The sequence below is a fragment of the Ursus arctos genome, unplaced genomic scaffold (genome assembly GCF_023065955.2).
Source record: "Ursus arctos isolate Adak ecotype North America unplaced genomic scaffold, UrsArc2.0 scaffold_21, whole genome shotgun sequence".
NCBI classification, from domain to species: domain Eukaryota; kingdom Metazoa; phylum Chordata; class Mammalia; order Carnivora; family Ursidae; genus Ursus; species Ursus arctos.
The window spans coordinates 1,539,235-1,561,493 of NW_026622886.1; the positions used below are offsets into that span (position 1 = coordinate 1,539,235).

Below are 22,259 nucleotides of genomic sequence, written 5' to 3' on the forward strand. Positions count from 1 at the left end.
GGTACAGAGGTAACTGTTCTTTGCATACTATTTGTTAAGTGACAGTGAATTACATCTTCACGCAGTCTGTATTCATGTCATGATGTTGTAATAGCATAAACTGTAAGACTCTATAATAGGTACAATTAAAATCTTAACAAAAGTATGGCTGAACTTGGTAGCATTCATGGTCCACAAATATTTGAGGATTGTACATTTCATTTCCTTTTTGGGGGGGGGGAGTGTTTATAGTAGCTTTATTCATAAAAAGTCAACAGCTGGAAACAACCAGAATGTCCACCAATAACACAAAGAATAAACACATTCTGGCACACTCACGGAATACTACTCAGCAAGGACAGACATAAACAACAATGTAGATGAACATTAACACCATTATGTTGAGCCAGAACGGTCAGATACAAGAGTACATCTGAATAATTTCATTTATTGTTGAAAAAAGGTAGTTGAAAAATGGTTGAAAGAAGGTCATGGTGATAGAAATTGAGGTATCAGTTGTCTAAAGGGGACAGCAATTGAGTGGAAGGGGACATGAGGGCACTCTCTAGTGGAAATGTGCTTTATCGTGAGGATTATTAAATTTCATTTCTAAAATTCTCCCAAATATAGGCCTTTAACAGAGGAAGGAATTACGGAAAAACAAAGGTCAAAAACTTCATAATCAAAGAAAGGTATTTATCTTACAAACGTGGCAGTCTGGTGCTCAAGGACTGAAAGCACTACCTAACTCTGAAAGCCTAAGGGTGGGGGTTAATGTGGAAAGGTGGATCGCCTCAGAATTTGCATAAGGAGCGATGAATGCTCAGAGTCCCTCTTCTCCAGTCTCTAGAACCAAACAACTGCCCCTACACCACTCGTCCAACAGACAGTTTCCTGGAGGATAGGTTCTGTGTTTGATGCACATTATAAAAGACTATCAAAGTGTGCAGGCCACTAAATATTGAGACTCCAGGGAAAGGTGACTGGTTGCCCTTACCAGCTTTCTAGTACGAGGACCATGGGTTGTACTTGGAAACAAAACTTTCTTTTAGTTTTTATTTTATATAGATTATAATCAAGAGAGTTCTTAACTACACTGGATCCTCTAACTACATACACTTCAGAAACTTGGTTCTTCATTTAAAGCTGTAAACAGCTTTTATGCCACCATGAAAGTTCTGAAATTATTGCTTACAGAGCACTCCAATTTACAAATGTACCATAATTTAACCATAATAAATCCCTAATGTGCATTCAGGATATGGCCTTTTTTCAAAACAGGTTACATAATACAAGATCTTTAACATGCATTTTCTCCAAATTCTATCCTTTTGGTACCTTAGTGATGAATTTGCAGGATAAATTTCTAAATACAATTTATTGGTAAAAGAGATAGATGAAAATTAGGGATTATATAGCATTTACTGTGTAACTGTGGTATATGGTTTATGGTTTTCTCCTATTCCACTTTTAAAAAATAACTATTTATTCTCACCTCTAAAACACATATATAATCATTTATCATGTGTTTAAGGTTAACCGCTTATAGTTAGCTGTTTAAGCAAGCAACTGTTAAGAGTTGTTTACAGAGCAGAAACAAATAAAAAGGATTTTTAAATATTAGGTAAAGGCCAAAACGATTACCCAAAGATGACACACTTACCGGGTTGAGAGTTCCAGGCTGAGCTAACTGTCCATGGTGCTGAAGAGGAGAGGTTTGCCGGGGTCCAATTGGGGGCTGGGGCATACTCATCTGGCCAAACTGATTCAAACCTGTAAGTACAAAATATTAGGTCTAAATACCTTCATGGAATTGGAAAACTAAAGAATGAATTCTGATTCTGTACATCTTTTAAATGTTTTTAAAATAATTTTAAAAAAAGATTTTATATATTTACTTGAGAGAGAAAGAGAGTGCACAAGCAGGGAGAACAGCAGGCAGAGGGAGAAGCAGGTTCCCTGCAGAGCAGGGAGCCCAACGCAGGGTTTGCTCCCAGGACCCTGCGATCATGACCTGAGCCGAAGGCAGCCGCTTAACCAACTGAGCCACCCAGGCGCCCCTGATTTTGTACTATTTTATCAGGACAAATAAAGGAACCTGCTTTCGACTGCAAATAATTTGTTTAATTCACAGTAGCCACAGAAGAACACCGTTAATTAACATATGTTCTCTGAATAAAATTTTATAATTTGGAATAAAATCCATCCTGACCAGTTGTTTTTATTTATTTTATAAAAGATTTTATTTATTTATTTATTTGAGAGCAAGCATGCGTTGGGGGAGGGAGAGCAGATGGAGAGGGAGAGGCGGACTCCCCGCCAAGCAGGAAGCCCGACACAGGGCTCAATCCCAGGATCCAGGATCATGACCTGAGCTAAGGCAGACGCTTAGCCGACTGAGCCACCCAGGCGCCCCTTGACCAGCTGTTTTTAAATGGATGCTTGATCATTTCATGTCTTTGCCACCTGACCTGCCAGCCAACCTGTGCTCAATACCATTCTCCTTTCTCCCTGGGCTCCAACTCCAAAATGTGCTCTGATTTCTCAAGTAGGTAATTATGATACACACTGCTGGTCTGAGGCAGGAATCAAGGTGGCAAGAACAATCTTGTAGTACACCAGAGACTCTTTTCAAAAGCCATGGTTGGGGCACCTAGCTGGCATAGTCAGTAGAGCATGGGACTCTTGATCTCAGGATTTTGAGTTTAAGCCCCATGTTAGGCATCGAGCTTACTTTAAAAAAAAAAAAAAAAAAAAAAGCTATGGTTAGATACATGGATTTCTTTTGTAACTCACCAGGCTGTGGAGTTATCCGAGGCATCATCTGGTTTGGCACACTGCCGCGGATCATAGATGGGTCAGGTAGAGGGCCATCTAGGGTGGAATAGAGAAATGGTTAGATTTTTTTTTTTTTTAAGATTTTATCCATTTATTTTTGAGAGAGAGAGCATGCATAAGCAGGGGGAGGGGCAGAGGGAGAGGGAGAAGCAGACTCCCCACTGAGCAGGCAGCCAGACGCAGGGTTCCATTGCAGGACCCTGGGATCATAACCTGAGCCAAAGGCAGACGCTCAACTGACTTGAGCCATCCAGATGCCCCTAGAAAACCATCTTTTATCCAGTGCCCTTCCATTAAAAAGAGGGACAGAGAGAGAGAGAGGGAGAGAGAAGGAAAAAAGAAGAAAAAAAACCTCACAAAATAGTAGTATCATGAAAAATTCAGCCTCAATCTCCAAAGAATAAAGCTATGAACTTAGGAACCTGAAGTTCTAGAATATAAGAAAAGCCTCCAAACAGTTATAATCTTTTTGCTTTCTTTCAGTGTTGACAGGAAAATAACGTAAAATCTTAAAAAAGCAAGCAAGCAAGCAAGCAAGACAGGCTACTATAGCATTTAATATGCTCTGTTTGACTAAGCTGGATTCTTTGGATTTTGTTCAGTGACCAAATTTGATGTGTACCCCCATGTGTTCTTATTCGCACAAACCCACTGTGAACCCTGACCTTAAATAATTTACATATTATATTGTTCTAATACATCAAGGACCTCTTAAATACAAAAGCAGAACTAATTAAAAATGACATCAGAATATTAATACCCTTGAACAACATCTGAACTCCGCAAGTCCACTTACATGCAGGTTTTTTTGGGTAAATATGTATTTCTTAGGATTTTCTTAGAAACGTTTCTTTTTTCTCTAGCTTATTTTAAAAATACAGTATTTAACACATATAACATGCAAAATATGTGTTAACTGTTTATGCTATCTCTAAAGCTTCTGGTCAACAGGCTATTAATGATTAAACTTTGGGGGAGTTAAAAGTTTTATGTGGATTTTTAACTATGTTGAGGTCAGCGCCCCTAACTCCTGGGTTGTTCAAGGGTCAAAAGTATGTAAGTTCTAAGGGTTTCTTGGATTATCTGGACACCCTCTAGCACAGTGCTTTCCAACCGTTTCCATATCATGGTGCAGAGAAAATAACACTTCTACAGCACTCTGGGAAAAGACAAGATGCTTGCAGTGACCCAATTCTGCCCTGGACACCCCGCCAACCCAAAGTGCTATGCACTCAAGCCTCAGATATGCTTGTGGCAGACTATGCTCTAAAGAAAGCCTACCACACTTCAGACAATTCGAAATTCCCCATCACTTCTACAAGTGTGCTATACTAATAACAAAAATGACCACACAACTAAGTGGTTTAGTGTAATTCAAGTAACTAAACCCACCAGGATTTACCACTAATATTGTTCTTAATAAAACTAAAACAGTCAAATTGAATACTGGAGAGAATTCTAAACATTTATTCATATACTCTTATCCACAACTGTGCAAGATTTATAAAATTATGCATATAACCTACATTCACTATATAAAAATTAGAGAACGTATGACAGATAAAACCTCTATAGTTTTAATCTTCCACATGTGTATTCACTACACTTTATGTAAAAGCAAGATTTTCACATAATATATAAAGAATGTTTTTCCTGTCAATGTGGACAGGTGTCACAAGTTAAATGCCAGCAGGGACCAAGCAGTTAGTATCAACAAGTGGGAAAGACTAGGCATCTGAAGTACAGGGAACAGGGAGCAACTGGGATGAAGCAGGGAAAGCATAACTGTTATAACAAGCAGCCACAACTCGGTACCCTTGTAGGAGGGAGGGCCAAATCTGCTAGATCCTTCCCTTCTTAAAGGAAACCAGAAATCCATATTCTAATGCAAAACCTTTTCAATTATGTGAGACTAATCAGATTAAATGAAAAAACTAAAACCTAATTCTACTGCCCACATCTGGCCATGACATCTTCACTTACAACTACGATGTACATGCTAGTTTTTACTGGCTACATGGTATAAATGTGTCATAAAACCTACTGTTGGCCCATGAGGCAGCTCTTCAATTCTCTTATAAGGAATATCTGATGGACATTGAAGGAACATTTTGATAATTTTTGATTTAGAAAATTTTAAAAAGTATATACATACACACATATAAAACCATTAATTAAAATGCTTATCATTCACATTGAAACAAAACACTCTCAATGCAAAATACACACATAGATTGGACAATCAAAAACCTTTTAAAACACAACACTAAATTTATCCCAAGTAAGCCTATCACCCCCACAAGAAACCAATATTAACAGGTTAGCATTTATTTCTTCCAGAAATTTTTTTCTGGGAATTGTCATATTAAATACTATACAGATAATATACATACTTGTCAAGTTTCTCTTAGTATTTTTATGTTTGAAAAAATTGAGGAGTCAGCTCCTTAGCTCCTTATTCCAACTCATTAACAATTAGGTTCATCATTTAAAGACTGCGCATATATGTTGTTTATATTCACTTATAAACACCTTTCTAGGCTAATACAAATACCTACCATAGCCACCCTTTGATTATATAACGCATGCCCTTTGGGGGGGGGGGGCTTTACAGAAATACAAAAATGAGAAAGTACAAGTCTTCCATAATCCTTCCTTGTGCCCATAATCATTTTCTCATACAAATATAAAAATGAGGTAGAAATAAATTCATACTGAACTTGACAGATTACATTGAATATAAAAATTGTGTTTTCCACATTTCCTACCACGTTTTTCTATCTTTTTTAAAAACTGAGATATAACCGACATGACAATGTATTAGTTTCAGGTGTACATGATTCAGTATTTGTGTGTATTATAAAAGGATCACCACAGTAAGTCAGCCCCACATCCATTACCATACAGAGCAACAAGGTGGGTTTTTTGTGTGTGTGATCAGAACTTTTAAGATCTACTCTTTTAGCAAGGTTCAAATGTCTAATACAGTACTAACCATAGTCACCGTGCTGTACATTACACATCCTCAGGACTTAATCATAACTGGAAGTTTGTACCTTTGATCTTCCCCCCTATCACCCACCCCCATCCACACTGCTGCCCCCACCCCGCCTCTTGCAACCACCAAACTGTTGTCTGGATCTGTGAACTAATTTTTTAAAAATAAATATGCCAAATATAAGGGAGATCATGTCTTTCTGATTTATTTCACTTAGCACAGTGCCCTCAAGGCCCATCCATGTCACAAATGACAAGACTTCCTTTTTTTAATGACTGAGTAGTATTTGTGGGTGGGTGTGTGCAGACACAGGCGCACACACACGTTTTCTTGACCCACTGATGGACCTATCTTGGCAATTGTAAATAATGCTGCAATGAACATGGGGGTGCATATATATTTATCTTATTAACTAGTTTCTTCCTTATGGTGCACTTCGGGTGTTTCATCTGGTCAAATTAATCACTCCCTTTCTTCATGGTTTGATTTTATTTTCTGGATGTTTCCTCATCTACTTTTATGTTAAGACAGTTGTAAGCTAGGTTTGGTTGGGCAATTCAGCCTTTTCTTTCAAGAAAACTTTCTTTTATTACTTTTTAATTACAACTGTATTTAACATATTGAATGGTTTATAGAGCAGACTGTGAAGACAAAATGCCTGGGTTTGATTTTTGGTTCTGCCACTCACTAACATCGTGACCACAGCAAGTCAGGCCACCTTTCTATGCCTCAGTTCCTCACTGGTAAAATGGGGCAATAGTACCTAACATTATCCCTCAAATCTTTTTTTCTATGTATCTGTCACCTACTAATTTTCTTCTTACTGTAAGCTCTACAGCCCAAAGTGGGGATTAAACTCATGACCCTGAGATCAAGAGTCACATGCTCCACTGACTGAGTCAGCCAGGTGCCCCATATTTTGTACCTTTTTAAATAAAGCTGTTTTAATTCTTATCTTCTGTGGTTTTTTTTTAAATTGCTAATCTGGCTTTAAACTCAGTCAACTCTCCTAGCTCATTCTCCTCCCCCCTTTAAACATTCATTCATTCATTCATTTGACAGAGAGAGAGAGAGAGAGAAATAGAGAACATAAGCAGAGAGAGGGAGAGGGAAAGCAGGCTCCCCACTGAGCAAGGAGCCCGATGCAGGGCTCAATCCCAGGACCTTAGATCATGACCTGAGCCAAAGGTTGACGCTTACCTGACTGAGCCACCCAGGTGCCCCTCCCAGTTCATTTTTCATCCCCTTTTTGTTTTCATTTCTTCTGTGTAGTAATTTTTTCTTTTGAACATTTTCTTTTTCTATAATGAATTTCCCTTGCCATTTTAATTATCTATACAAGGACCACAGGATGAATCCTTCCTGATCATTATTTATCTCTACATAGGGAGCAGTCCCCTGACGGTAAGCCGTCTGCTCAGGAGGTAGGTGGAATTACCTTAGAGTGGTTTCTGTAGCAGCCACACCTTGCCCTTCACCTTTAAGTAGAGGGCTCCAGATGGCTGGTTAAATCTGTTCAACCTTCCAACTGCTTGGGTAAAAAGGGAATGCTCTGGAGAAGCCTCAATTAAAATACTCCAGTGTACAGCTATGTGGCTACTTTAGCAATGCAATCCTGGGGGGCACTGTTAAGATGTTTCCATAGTATACATAATGCTATTGTGAATATTTCTGTGCAATTGTACATTACTCAGAATTAAATTTTTAGAAACATAACAACTGGACTCAAGGGAATGAAAAAAACATTTAAATTCTCACCAACACCATATTCCAGAACCATGTTACTATACAGTCTTTAATACCCACTTTAACATTCAAAGACCCCAAAAGGTCACATTGATTTTACTTGTTCTTTCCTTTTCTTTCCCCATTTTTCTTCCCATGTTTCATCTTTTCCCCCCAAGTCATATATTAAGAAATTAGCACCTTTAATATTGAAAATATTTACCTTGATTTGTCCATTAATTATGTTTATGGTATCTTCTGTTGTCTTTTCTTCAAAATTTCTAGGTAGTTATCTAGTTTAAAGATGTTTTTCATTTCACTTTATATTTTCTTCAATACATTCTGTGTACTACTTTTAATTTTTTGTTTAAAATTTAAAACTTTTGTTTTATAAATTAATTTGCATATGGGATAAGGTAGGGATCTCATTCACAAAATGCCAGATTTAGAAGGCCAAAGGTCAACATATATTTAGAGGCTATTCAGTTCCATTAATATTTGTTCCTGTCTGCATCGAGACACCATACTGCTTTCCCTCTAATGTAAGACCACAATTTAGTATCTGCAGACTTTAGACTTGGCTCAAACTTCTAAAGAACTTCAGAAAACTATCACACCCAAGTATCTCAGGTTTGTCCACTTGTCTCTATACCTAACTGTCCTGGTTTAGACCATCAGCACTGAATCAGTCTACTTGGTTCTAGTCTTGACTTTGTTTCTATTCATTTGTTTTCCTACCTACTCAAAAAACAACTGCTTGGGCATCTGGGTGGCTCAGTAGGTTAAGCGTCTGCCTTTGGATCTAGTTATGATCCCAGGGTCCTGGGATCAAGCCCCGCATTGGGCTCCCTGCTCAGCAGGGAGCCTTCTTCTCCATCTCCCTCCTCCCTGATTATGCTCTCCCTCAAATAAATAAAACCTTAAAAAAACAAAAACAAAAACAAAACCCAAACCAAACCAAAACAAAAAAACAGCTGCTTTGCCTTTGCCAGTGGACCTCCATGTATACTCATCCTCTGCCAGAAAAACTGTGGCTCTTCTCAATTCTTCCCACATCACGGCCCTATGAGAACATGTATCCAGCACACTGCATTTAACAAATGGGGCTGCGTAAGTTCTGCGGCAACCAGGAGTTCACCACTTTACTATTTCAAGGCCTGAGGGAGATGAATTTCTCAGCCCACCTAAAATCCTGACATATGAGTTGGTACCTACTGGCTTAGATGGCACTATCTACAGGTAGTCAGATTTCCCTGATTCAATAAATACAGGCTTTTCCCTCTCATAGCCTTTCTCACAACATTCAAAATAGCCTGTGTTGTTCTTCACCATGTGTACAAAACTCATTTCACTGATTGAAATCTAGTAATGAGTCAGTGAATGAATAAGGGGATGTGTAATAATCTTGGCTATCTGGTTATTCATTTGGCTGAGAAGGCTCCTATAACCAGAATACCAAAACTGTCAAGATGAATTTTAAATGCTTCTAAAAATTAAATAGTTCTTAGCCTTCAAACATATTGTGTCAAGAAGAAAGTGTGACAGGGGCGCTTGGGTGGCTCAGTCTTTAAGCAACTACCTTCGGCTCAGGTCATGCCCGGGATCCTGGGATCGAGCCCCGTATCAGGCTCCCTGCTCAGCGGGATGCCTGCTTCTCCCTCTCCCTCTCCCCCTGCTTGTGTTCCCTCTCTTGCTGTGTCTCTGTCAAATAAAATCTTAAGGAAAAAAAAAAGGAGAAAGTGTGACAATGCTAACTAACATGATCTCTATTATCTGTTCAGGATGTATGAAAGCTGGTGGGGACTTTGAACCGCTTGGCCTACATCTATTGGATGCCGACCAAATTCAAGTCAGTGTAAACTTGTGCGCTATCATTTTCTAGGTGTCACTTTGACAGAAAAGTATCTTGGGCTTCTAAAAATGATGCCAGATTATCAAGATTTAAGTACTTACTATGCTCAGAAATCTTAAATATGCTGTTGTTACTTCTTTTACTAAGGGATGCATTAGTTTCTTTGCAAAGGCAAAAAAGGATCATTCAGACACTCTAGGAAAATAAGCTAACGCAAATTAATGACCTCGGTTAGAAATCATTTATTTTATTACCAATTTCTCCCCGAAGTAACTGTAACAAAAAGCACTTACTGGAAGTCATTCCTGGTTGTGGCTGCCCCATATTGGGCCCTGGATTCATAGAAACTGGCACCATGCCTGCAGCACTGGGCAGCATGTTTTGTTTCTGTAGTCTAGTCCTTCGTTTTTCTTCTAGTTCTTTCTGGATCTTATAGATCTTCTCAGCTAGCAAGTGGTAGTATTCCGCCTTTTTGAATGTTGGAAATAAAACAGAGGTAAGGAAAAAAAGAGGAACTACATTAGGTAACAGAAAAAATGACCGAAGAACCGACATTAGCTTCATTTAAAGAGGTAAGCAGAAACCCCAAGGGGGGAAAATCTAATCTATTTTTTTAAGTTTTTATTTTAATTTCAGTTAGTTAACATACAGTACAGTATTAGTTTTAAATGTATAATATAGTGATTCAACACTTCATACACCATCCGGTGCTCATCACAAGTACACTCCTGAATTCCCATCACCTGTTTCCCCATTCCACACCCCTCCCCTCTGATAACCACCATCTAATCTACTTTCTTAGATCACTCCAGATGTGAGTTCATGTTTGAAATCATTATGTGAAAAGCAGCTTTATTATGAACCTACATAGTAAAGCATGACCTCTCAAAGTAGGTTTACAAAATATAAACTGGCAATTTGCAGCACATGGAATGAATGTACTTTGAAAAACTGCCAATTTATAGAACAAAGTTCAAATGATGTAGAGAAACTGGAATACTACTTGAGATGAACATACTAAGCAGCTGATTCACCATACTCTAGTGAAAATAGCACAGAGCTGGTAACAGCTCAACCACTTTTTAAGTTGACAGAAGGACAACCCAGATAAAGTGTCATGCTAGTGCACTGTATTATTAAGAGGAAAAATGTATGATTCTTGATGACATACGCTTTAAGAAAATTGCTTTGTTATCTTGACTGTGCACAGTGAGAATAAGATAGGATAGCTAAAGGGTACCCTTCTCTTAAGTACAACAGTACTTGTATATGTTACAAAGAAGAATAAAAAAATAGAACAGGTCCATTTCTGACTTTATATAGAAAAACAGATGCTCACTCGATTATTTGCAGATTCATACATGTCCCCTTCCACTTTCCGGGCATATGCAACTAAGTTTTCCATTCGTCTGTCTTTTAAAGCAGCAGGATCCGGAGTAGGAAATATGGCTTGAACACTAGGAAAAGAAAATTCTACCACTATAATATCATGTCAACTTTTCATTTTTATCACAATAATATACAGCACTTTAAACTTTTTCCTGATTACGGTTTTCTCATTTTTATACAATGTGCACATTAAGTAAGATAATAAGGGGTGGGATGTACTCAAATATTAAATAATACTGGTCCAAATGAAATTGTCTCTGTGGTAAACAAAAGGTTTCCCTGATCAGAATGTAAGAAATGACACCACAAAAATCGCCTCTGGTCCCTGTCACTCTAACATAGAGCAAAAAAATTATACCAGGCTATTTGCATAAAGGAAGTGAGGAAACCTGACCTTTGTCATAGTGTCAAGGACCAACTGCCTTTTCAGATCCTTCTCTTCTCCTGAATTTATTCAGCTTAATAAAAATAAAACCTAATGGGGCGCCTGGGTGGCCTAGTCAAGTTAAGCATCCAACTTTTGATTTCAGTTTAGGTCATGATCTCAGGGACACGGGATGGAGCCCAGTGTCGGGTTCCATGCTCTGAGTATGGAAGCTGCTTAAGGATTTTCTGTCTCCCTCTCTCTCTCAATAAATAAATAAATAAAACCTAATAATCACTACAAAGTCTTACAAGATAAAAAACATGAAGTGGAAGGGGCAGAGATGCATAATGATTCTGTCCCATTCAATGTCTTTTACGGTCTAACAGTTCCCTACAAAATGCTTGGCACTAGTGTTCTGAAGATTTAACAAACATATTTCCAGTCATTAATTTTACTATTTGGATATTTCATGTTCAGTTGTGCAGGATTTGGAAAAACCAGATGGAAAAGAAATAAATGGAAGTTTAGAAGAATATCTGAGTTGGTAAAAAATTCTCAAGCACATAATATACTTTAAATGTCAAATCAGATGATCAATCCCAAATAATCTATTATCTGTTATGAGATAACGGTTGTTAAATAATCTGAATGGCACAAAATAAGTTTGTTTTGGTTGTTCTTTTTTAATTCATTTTATTAAAATAGAGTTTTCTCCTTGTTATCAAATTCCACTTCTAGTGCCATCATTTTTGAATTCCTAAATGAAACTTAACTATACTTGGTAGGCTAATGTAAGATAAAAGTAAGTTTAGATAAAAGATAGGCCACATGGTTCTTGGGGCGCCTGGGTGGCTCAGCCGTTAAGTGTCTGCCTTCGGCTCAGGTCATGATCCCCAGGGTGCTGGGATCGAGCCCCGCATCAGGCTCCTTGCTCCGTGGGATGCCTGCTTCTCCCTCTCACACTCCCCTTGCTTGTGTTCCCTCTCTCACTGTCTCTGTCAAATAAATAAATAAAATCTTAAAAAAAAAAAAAAAGGCCACATGGTTCTAAACCAATAAAACATATGGATGGAATGAAGGAGACCCTTCTATTAAGTCAAAAGACTGCTATCTCTGAGAAAAAAAAGCTGGACGTCATTCACAGTGCAAGCTCTGTAATGAGTGAGGTCCAAGCTCTACTTTTATGATATCAAGCACATTATATTTTACTGCTTTCTATCCCTCCCCCTCTTTCATCTGACAAGAGGTCTTTAAAGAAGTCACTTCTTTAAAGAAGCTGAATGCCTGGCATACATCAACTCCACAACAGTGGACAAACCACGGACATGTATTTTTGGAGGGCCAGAAGACCACAGAATGGCCACCACTCAACATCTTAAGAGTTTTATTAAATAAAAGTGTTACCACTACCATATTCTAATGCACTGAGACCTGGTTCTTCTTTTAAAATTTGAGTTTTGCAAAAGGCAGTGACACTAAAATAATTTTGAGCTGATATACTGAAAACAGTCACTAGGTAGAATAGTTTATACGCTGTTACAGCTGGGCTCCCACAAATGATGGTAGAAAAGTTGAGAAGCAGAGAACAGGAAGCAAGAAAGCCACAGGAGCAGAAGCATTAGCAGCAACAGCCAGGCTACAGAGAAATCAGTAATACTCCTCTTGTGGTTAAGTGCCTGGCAGATTGGAAGCATGTTGACATGGTAACTCTTTATGAATAAGACATGCCCAGTCTTTATGAATAAGACATACAGTTTGTGAACAAGATGATTTCGAAGATCCTGAGTAATATCTTCATGCCATTGTTTCCGAATTCCAGTATTGGATGGTTGAGCTGCTGTTGGCATAGGACCCAGGGAGGCCACACTGGCATTTTCACTCATCATTGGGCTTTAAAAAGGAATTGTGAAACAGTTTTAGTGAAAAAGGTAGGAGAAAGATTTCATTTAGAGCTGACAGTGATGACCACAATGGATCCAACACACTATGACAAGTCTATTTATATAAAGAAATAGAGTGTATGTGTTTGTACTTGTGTGAGGCAGAGTTAACCCACAACACTTCATCCTCTGGAGGGGAGGATGAAGTCCTGGGTTTAGAAGATTTAAGTGTTACACGTTCTAAGACTAAACCGTTACTTTGACACAACTTATCCCAGGGAAGCCACTGGGCAATGGATTAATTCTTACCTCTGGGATAGAGTAAACTCATTCTTCAAGCAGCTGCATACTTGCAACTCATTACTATATCCAGGGAAAGTACAGGTTACCCCCGATAATTGACACAATTTCAAATAAGATTGTAGAAAGCCAAAAGCAGGGACTCAAATATAACATTTGCCTTAATTCATCAAGGACAGCTTCAAATCAAGGAAACAACTCAAATAAGGAATTCTAACAAGTGTTTAAAACATGACATAGGGCAAACACCGAGAAAAAACTTACTTTTGAGAATTTATGGCTGAATGCAACATTGAGTCAGAAAGAAGATTTGACGTTTGAACCCCTACACCTCCATTTACTCCCATAGGACTAGCACCTAGGTCAAAACAAACAAAGAATATTTTAAATACCAATAGCAAAAAGAACAAACGACAGAAAGAAAAGCTTTTATAGTACTAGGAGAACATACCGCAAGAATTTTTTGTCCTTTCAAAGACTCAAAACCCAGAAGCCGTAAGGACATTTAGAAACTTGAATAATAAATAAAATAATCACCAAGAGAAAAAAGACAAATGACAAACCAGGAAAAAAAAATACTAGGGCTATTTGGCAAATGCTGACAAAAAAATCCATGCACACGCTTTGACTTAGTATTTCTACTTCTGATATTTTGTCTTATAGGTGTACTCATATACGTACGGATAGACACTGAGTTCAACGATGTTAAAAGGAGCAAAAAAACGAGAACCAAAACTGTTTAGGTAACAACTACATATGCGTGTTTTCATAAGCACAACTTATGTAAGGACACAAGGAACCTAGGTGTGATGATCCTTGGAGAGGGGGGAATGAAAGATGATGATGTGGTTAAACATTTGAATACTCCTTCAAACTGGCCAGAACAGTTCTGTGTTCATACATTACCTCTTCAATTAGCAATTTTAATGAATAGTCTATTTCTTTAAAAACAAAAACAGCAATATTCCACTAAACCAGATTTTCATGTGGTTAAAAAAAAAAAAAAAAAGGAAACTTTTTGAATACACAATTCTATTAATATACCTAAAGGTAAAAACTTCCCACTATAATGCAAATAACTGGCTAAATCTATAACATTTAATGAAGAAAATTGCTGGTGCTTTCCTTCACCATGTTTCCTAAATACTTAAGCAGAAATTTGCTTCTGTCAACATCAACCCAGCTCTGAAATGTAGTGGCTGGAAGTGGTCTTTTAAAACAGAATTGTATTGTTCGTAATTCTGTATTTGTCAGTGTAAACAATTCATGGGTACATACTCATTTTTTAAGAGAAATTAGGTACCCATAACATTTATTTGCTTTATTGATGGCAACAGCATGAAGGAGTAAAAGAAAAAGTGACGACACTCCACCAATTTGCTTATTGTTTTCTGACGGCACATGAAAACATAGCAAAACATTCTCTATGAGGTCCCCAGGTCCATTTAATATTCGGCACGGACTCCAAGTTAAGGCTCAATCATAACTTGAGAAGGAATACCCTTATATAGGTTAATATTTAAGATCCTAAGAGGGGGTTAAAAAAAAAAGTCCCAACAGTGAACATTCACTTGAGAATACAAAAATGAAGGAAGTATAACGATACTGGCACTGCCAGAGATTAAGTCAGAAAGTGGGGAGGGGGAAGGAATCATAATACCTAAAAATCATCAAGAATATATTTTTGTTGGGGCACCTGGGTGGCTCAGCCGGTTAAGGGTCTTTTTTTTTTTTTTTAAGATTTTATTTATTGGGGGGGGGGGCCACTTGTGTGCACACACAAGCAGGGGGAGCAGCAGAGGGAGAAGGAGAAGTAGGCTCCCCGCTGAGCAGGGAGCCTGAAGCAGGCCAATCCCAGGACCCTGAGATCATGACTTGAGCCCAAGGCAGATGCTTAGCCAACTGAGCCACCCAGGTGCCCTAAATCTGACTCCTGATATTGGCTCAGGTCATGAACTAGCTCTGTACTGGGCGTGGAGCCTGCTTAAGATTCTCTCTTCCCCTCTCCCTTTCTTTGCCCTCCTTCCCCTCTAAAAATAAAAAAATAATATATTTTTGTTCTCTAACCCCTAGGAGGAATCCCATACTAACCTTTATAGAGTACAGGAACTCAGCAGGGACTGTAAGAATGTGGTCAAATATGGTCAAGGAAGTCTTATACAAAGAGGCTCTAATTTAGGGCTCCAGAAGGGGTTCCAACTTCTGGCTACAAAATCTCTATAAACTGATGTGTGTTAACAGAGATCTTGTAGTTTTGTCTGCTTAACTGCTTCCTCGCCTATACAAACTAGAGATGTTTCAAAGTAGGGGCCATGCCCCTTTCATATGTGGTTTTTGTTTTTGTTTTTAGCACATAGCGCATCTGAATGAATGCTGTTTCTCATTTATTCAAATGTCCCCAACAATCAAAGGTACCTGAAATTTTTAACGGAAAATTCCAGCATTACAGCCAGTTCTGCCACAGTGGGAGACAAACCTGTAGTCCCAGGTTGTTAGAGTGACAATATCTCAGTCTGCTTACAAGCACTAGTATAAAGGTTTGCTTAGGTGCTTCATCGTACCCAGTACTACACACCTCAGGGAAAGATGGTGTGACACAGACCCATAAACACAAATACTACTTTTCTAAAAATCCAACAGCCTCAGAACATAAACTAGCACTTGTGTCTGACAAATAGGTGAGACAGAAGACCATTAGAAGAGAGTACAAAACAAAACCCAGGAGTTCTTAACAGTAATATTTCCAGAATTTCCATAAAATAGCTGAAAGATAGCTAACCAATAATTTGGAGGTCCATAATAAAGAGAACTGGGATACTACAAAGGCCAGTTAAAGGCAAATAAAGAGTCCCAAGACATTTTTATGCTGAAATTATTTAAACCTGATCACATACACACCACTATACATGACATATTCGTACCAAGAATGTTTGATCTGGATCTAATTACAAGGAAACAATCAGACTAATCCAAATTATAGGACAATCTACAGTGTTCATCAAAAGTCAATGTGTGATGAATAGAGGGGAGATGACTTCTAGATTAAGAGAAACAAATGGCACATAACAAACTGGAGAAAACTCAAATGACTTTGAGGACAATTGGAGAAATTAAAATATAGACTACATTAGATGACACTGACAAATGTTAAATTTTGTAGGCATGATAATGGTGTTGTGGTCACGGAGAAGAATATCCTTTTTAGTAGGAAATATGCTGAAACAGCAGTCAAATGTCGGGACAGCTCAAGAACATACAGAAACAAAGCAAACGTGGCAAAAATGCTAAGAATAAAGAAATCTAGGTAAAAGGTATGTGTATGGTCTTTACTGGAGTATTACAACTTTTAGGTAAGTTTTGAAAATTCCAAATGAAAATTTAGAAGAAAAAAAATGTATTCATATGGAGGAAAGAAAACATTTAAATACCACCTTTACCTTTAATCTGCAACGATTATGAAGAACTTAGAGTATTTTAAACTGCTGTAAAGGAGGATACGAAAAAATGTTTTTATGTCCCCAATTTTTTTAAAAAAGATTTTATCTATTTATTTGACAGAGAGAGAGAGAGACAGCAAGAGAGGGAACACAAGCTGGGGGAGTGGGAGGAGGAGAAGCAGGCTTCCCGCCGAGCAGGGAGCGTGACGCGGGGCACGACCCTGGGATCATGACCTGAGCCAAAGGCAGATGCTTAACGACTGAGCCACCCAGGCGCCCCTATGTCCCAAATTTTCTGATGATGCCCCTATGTCCCAAATTTTCTGATGAAGTTTTCTCATGGATTTCTGATTATATATCCAATCTGCCCTCTTGGCAGGGTCCCCAACAATACTTTAGGGTTAAAATAATATGGGTGAGACCTGACAGCACTAACCACTTGGGAGTCCCGATCTTGGAAAAACATAAAAGATAAACAGTTTAGGTTGCGGAGTAAATGGAAATATACTCAAGTAAATTGCTTTTGTTTACAAATGCAATAAAGATCTTAAACTTTTGGAGGACACAACATAGTCCCGTTTGTGGATATAGTCTACCATATCAGGTTCAAACCTAAAGTGTCCTAAAATAAAGACCATTAGTGAAAGAAAACAGGAGTGAAAAAAGTCTGGTTTAGTATTTTAAAATCATGAGACATCAAAAAAATACAGTTAACACTAATTTGAGTATTGAACTGCTCTTTACTCTATTTTTTTTTTTAAAGATTTTATTTATTTATTCGACAGAGATAGAGACAGCCAGCGAGAGAGGGAACACAAGCAGGGGGAGTGGGAAAGGAAGAAGCAGGCTCATAGCGGAGGAGCCCGATGTGGGGCTCGAACCCACAACGCCGGGATCACGTCCTGAGCCAAAGGCAGACGCTCAACCGCTGTGCCACCCAGGCGCCCCTACTCTTTCTGATAATACGGCTCTTGGGCTAAGGCCAAGATGCAACTCCAAAGTCATTATTTCTGATCATCAAAATCATTATATTCCTAGTAAAATCCATTATAAGACTCTAAAAATAGAAGCCTGAAAGGATCACTTTAAGTACCCCCCAAAAAATCAATTTATAGTAATCCTCAGTCCAAACATTATTCAGAAGTATAAAGTTTTGGTTAAAACTAATAAATTGCTGGGGTTCCTGGGTGGCACAGTTGGTTAAGCATCCAACTCTTGGTTTTGGCTCAGGTCATGATCTCAGGGTTGTGAGACTGAGCCCCACGATGCGCTCCACACTGAGCGCGGAGTCTGCTTAAGATTTCCTCTTCCTCTCCTTCTCCCCATGCTCGCTCTCTCTTCCCTCTCAAATGAATAAATCTTTAAAACAACTACTAATAAATTGGTTAAGATTTTGACGTGAAGTGTAAAAGAGGTCACATGTTCATAATATGCAATAAAATACTTTCTTAAAACCCTCTTAAAGACTGCAGAGAGGGGTGCCTGTGTGGCTTTGTCAGTTAAGTATCGGACTCTGGATTTCAGCTCAGGTCATGACCTCAGGGTCGTGAGACTGAGCTCCACATCAGGCTCTGCGCTGGATGTAAAGCCTTAGATTCTCTCTCCCCCTCTCTCTCAAAAAGGAAAGAAAAGAATAAGAAAAGACTGGAGAAAATTACATGCCCTAATCAGGGGGATTCCATTTTCAGATGCATTTATTATCTAAGTTTTAGGGAACTCATAAAAACAAAGGGGGCACCCTTCAACATAAACACACAGGACTAATTATTATTATTATTTTTTTAAAGATTTTTATTTATTTGACAGAGAGAGAGACAGCCAGCGAGAGAGGGAACACAAGCAGGGGGAGTGGGAGAGGAAGAAGCAGGCTCCCAGCCTAGGAGCCTGACGTGGGGCTCGATCCCAGATCGCCAGGATCACGCCCTGAGCCAAAGGCAGATACTTAACGACTGAGCCACCCAGGCACCCCATGGACTAATTACTTTTAAAAGGGCTTTGGTGTAAAAGAATAACACTTCATATGTAAGCCTTGCTCATCTGGCTTGGGCCTGATGAACAGAAACCACGAGGATGTAACATGCCCAAAAGAAGAGTTTATGTTTTCACACTAGTTCTTAAGATGGGATTGAACACAACAGAAGAAATAAATGAGGTATTCCAGAAGTTTTGGCTCATGGTGATAATTACTAATAAGGCATCATTAACTCAACTAACAAGAAATAGATGGAAACTTGATTAATCTTCAATCCTAAAATAAAGACACTGAGAAAAGGGAAAAAGAAATCTCAAGAAGCTAACTTTCAAATGATTCTGTACACAGATGATACAAGAGGAGACAAAAACAACAAAACTAGGAATTAAACACAGAGATGTGAAAAAGTAATGGGAAAAAACCAATTATAAAAATGAAAATCCAGGCCAAGCACAGGCAGACAACTGCATTGGCTTGAGATCCTAAAATTCAAGGAAGAGTTTGGGTAACACTTGGATAACATGGGAAGAGAAGAAAAAAGCAATCTTAAGTTAAAAAAAAATGAAGAGGGGGAAATGAAGTCCCCACATCTTTATTTCTGACCCCTTTCCATGTATTTGAATACACACAGTTTGAAAACTAGCCTGAAAAGGCAGGATTAGCTCTTCATCCCAGTTTCTGGTCTAGTTTTTTCAACTCCTCACTCAATAATTATTTAACAAGTTAGCACTGCTTGTCAAGGAATGATGTACTTTCAAGTTAAAAAGCACAAAAATCAACAAGATTACATTTTTTAAGAGTAGCGTGCCCAATTTTCTTTCCTCATTTAGCACTGAACAATAATGGGCAGAAACAAAAGCTTGCTACAAATATTAAACTGGAGGATGACAATGGACTTCATAGGGAAAAAACATGGTGGACTATACAGAACCAGACTTCTATTTTTTTTTTTTTTAAAGATTTATTTATTTTAAGGGAAGAGACAGACAAACAGCACAAATGAGAGGGGCAGAGGGATAGGGAGAAAGAATCTCAAGCAAACTCTGCACTGAGCGCAGAGACTGACTGTGGGGTTTGATCCCAGGACCCAGAAAACATGACATGAGCTGAAACCAAGAGTTGGATGCTTAACTCACTGTGCCACCCACACGTGCCCACACTGTTTTTTAGTTACAGAAGAACTCATCACCAAAGACAATTTTAGAATAGAGAGGCACAGTATTAAAAGTCACTGACTCACCAGTGGACTTAACTATTTAAACAAAATGGCATAGATGTTCAACTGCTTAATAGCAAAGGGATACAATCTAAATGCAAATCTCCTTTACTTCACTACACAGAGGAAAAGAAAAATATGCCCCAAATAAGGATACTAGAACACTGCTCACTCTTCCCCTCAGTCATATCATAGGAAGAAGTTAAGTCAACACATACATTCACTAAGCTATTTCAAAAGGCAGACTACTTCAGCAAGAATATGGGAATCTGTATTAACAACAACCACACTCATCTCTACACATTTCAAACCAAAACACAACAATTTCCTTTCCTTTTTTAAGATTTTATTTATTTGAGAGAGACAGACAGAAAGCGACAGAGACTGCGAGAGAGAGCACAAGCAGGGAGGAGAGGGAAAAGCAGGCTCCCCCGAGCAGGGAGACTGACACATGACTTGATCCCAGACCCCGGGATCATGACCTGAGCCAAAGACAGACACTTTACCAACTGAGCCACCCAAGCACCCCCACAACAATTTCTTTGTGTGGTTTAAGATGGGGGGGGGGGTGGAGAAAGAAACCTAAATGTCCATGTGTAAAAGATTGTTCTATATGATGTATTACTCTTCAACCATTAAAAAGGATACAATGGGTATGTCAAGTCAAAGATGTCCTAATTGTGTTAAAGAAATAGTTTGTTATAGAATAACACACAAGATCCCACTTCTAGAAATACAAATTCACAAATGCATGAAAGGATTAAGAAGGATATAAATCACCAGCAGCTGCATCTGGTATACTGACTGTGATGAGGCTTTTATACTACAATCTTTAAAAAATTATTTCAAGAATTAATCATGTGGGGCGCCTGGGTGGCTCAGTCGGTTAAGTGTCTGCCTTCGGCAGAGGTCATGATCCCAGGGTCCTGGGATCAAGCCCTGCATCACGCTCCCTGCTCAGTGGAGAGCCTGCTTCTCCCTCTCCCTGCTGCTCCCCCTGGCTTGTGCGTGCTGTCAAATAAATAAATACTTAAAAAAAAAAAAAAACTTAAAAAAATTAATCACATAACAAAAAAAATTAAGAGTGGGAAGAGACAGACACACACACATAGACTAAAATAAACTAAGGAGGTAATTCTGCATATTACATGGCATTTACATATATAACCAACACCACATCTGTCACCAGGGAGAACACAAACTTACTCATGTTGCTCATGGGCCGCATGCCTTGGGGAGACTGCCCAGACTGCTGATTCTGCTGGTTCTTTGCTTGTACCTGGGGCTGCGTCGGCATCTGATTTACTTGATAGGGCAGACCAAGAGCTGCATAGGCCCTTTCTATAGAGCTGGGATCAATCTGACTAACAGTGCTTAGGCTAGGGGTAGACTGTTGACCCACACCTAGAGAGCTAGTATTTCCAAGTCCAACTGGTGCTCCAGTCAGAATTGCTAGAGAAGACAAAAAAAAAAAAAAGGGATTACAACGTTAAAGATGTAAGAAAAACAGACTAACCCATCATGAATTTCAAAGACACAAAATTATTGTTATGTGATTATGAAACAGCTCAGTACATGCATCTTGTTTCTCCTTATTTCCCTGAAAAAATGTCTAGATGCAGAACTGAATGGTCAAAAGAAGGTCACTGGCACGAAAGGCTTTTGATCCAGAATACCCAAAAGCCTCCCCACAGGCTGTATCAGTGTTCCCACCAACAGTGTATGAATGACTCAGAGCCACACCAACACCAAGGAGCATCATTTCTGCCAACGTGATACGAGAGAAACAGCACCTTATTTCGTTTCTCAATAGTGAACTTTTTGGTATGTCCTCCCTCTATTAAACTATTTCCTTATCCCAATTTTCTCCTGGATTATTTATGACTTGTTCATTAATTTATGGTACTTAATTTCTTCTTCACATGCTGCACGTATATTTCCAAATTTGTCTTTTCAACCCTAAGTGCTTAATGTTTTGTTTCTAGAGAGGAGGTGTGGTAGCTGCACTTAAATCTTTCTACTTTTACTTTTGTCTTTCTCTAAGAAAACCTCATCATCCCAAGTTTCTAAAAATAATCTCAAACTTTTTTCCTTTCTCTTCAAATAATTTCAAGTTATCTAAATATTCAGACCACAAGAATAAAAGAGTAACTTGCCCAATGTCATTGTTTTTTAAGTTTTCATGAATGTAAAAACGAAGCATAAATTCACCGTTTTTATACAGAATGACCATTAACAGTTTCTGGATCTTAGTTTAGGTATTAAGCAGATCAATTCTCATCTCATTAATATGAGGTTAACAGGAG

The 22,259-nt window shown here is 38.5% G+C and overlaps 1 protein-coding gene across 1 annotated transcript in view; it reads right to left on the reverse strand.

The window, feature by feature from the left end:
- The window catches only part of EP300 (E1A binding protein p300), an 82,251-nt gene that overhangs the window by 28,654 nt on the left and 31,338 nt on the right, over positions 1-22,259 (reverse strand). Inside the window, exons 6-12 of the mRNA XM_026479564.4 lie at positions 21,160-21,405; positions 13,593-13,686; positions 12,901-13,038; positions 10,732-10,849; positions 9,686-9,860; positions 2,776-2,853; positions 1,643-1,752 (exon numbers count right to left, since the gene is read on the reverse strand). Of these exons, the coding sequence (XP_026335349.1) occupies positions 1,643-1,752; positions 2,776-2,853; positions 9,686-9,860; positions 10,732-10,849; positions 12,901-13,038; positions 13,593-13,686; positions 21,160-21,405 (959 nt within the window). The remainder of the gene's footprint in view (positions 1-1,642; positions 1,753-2,775; positions 2,854-9,685; positions 9,861-10,731; positions 10,850-12,900; positions 13,039-13,592; positions 13,687-21,159; positions 21,406-22,259) is intronic.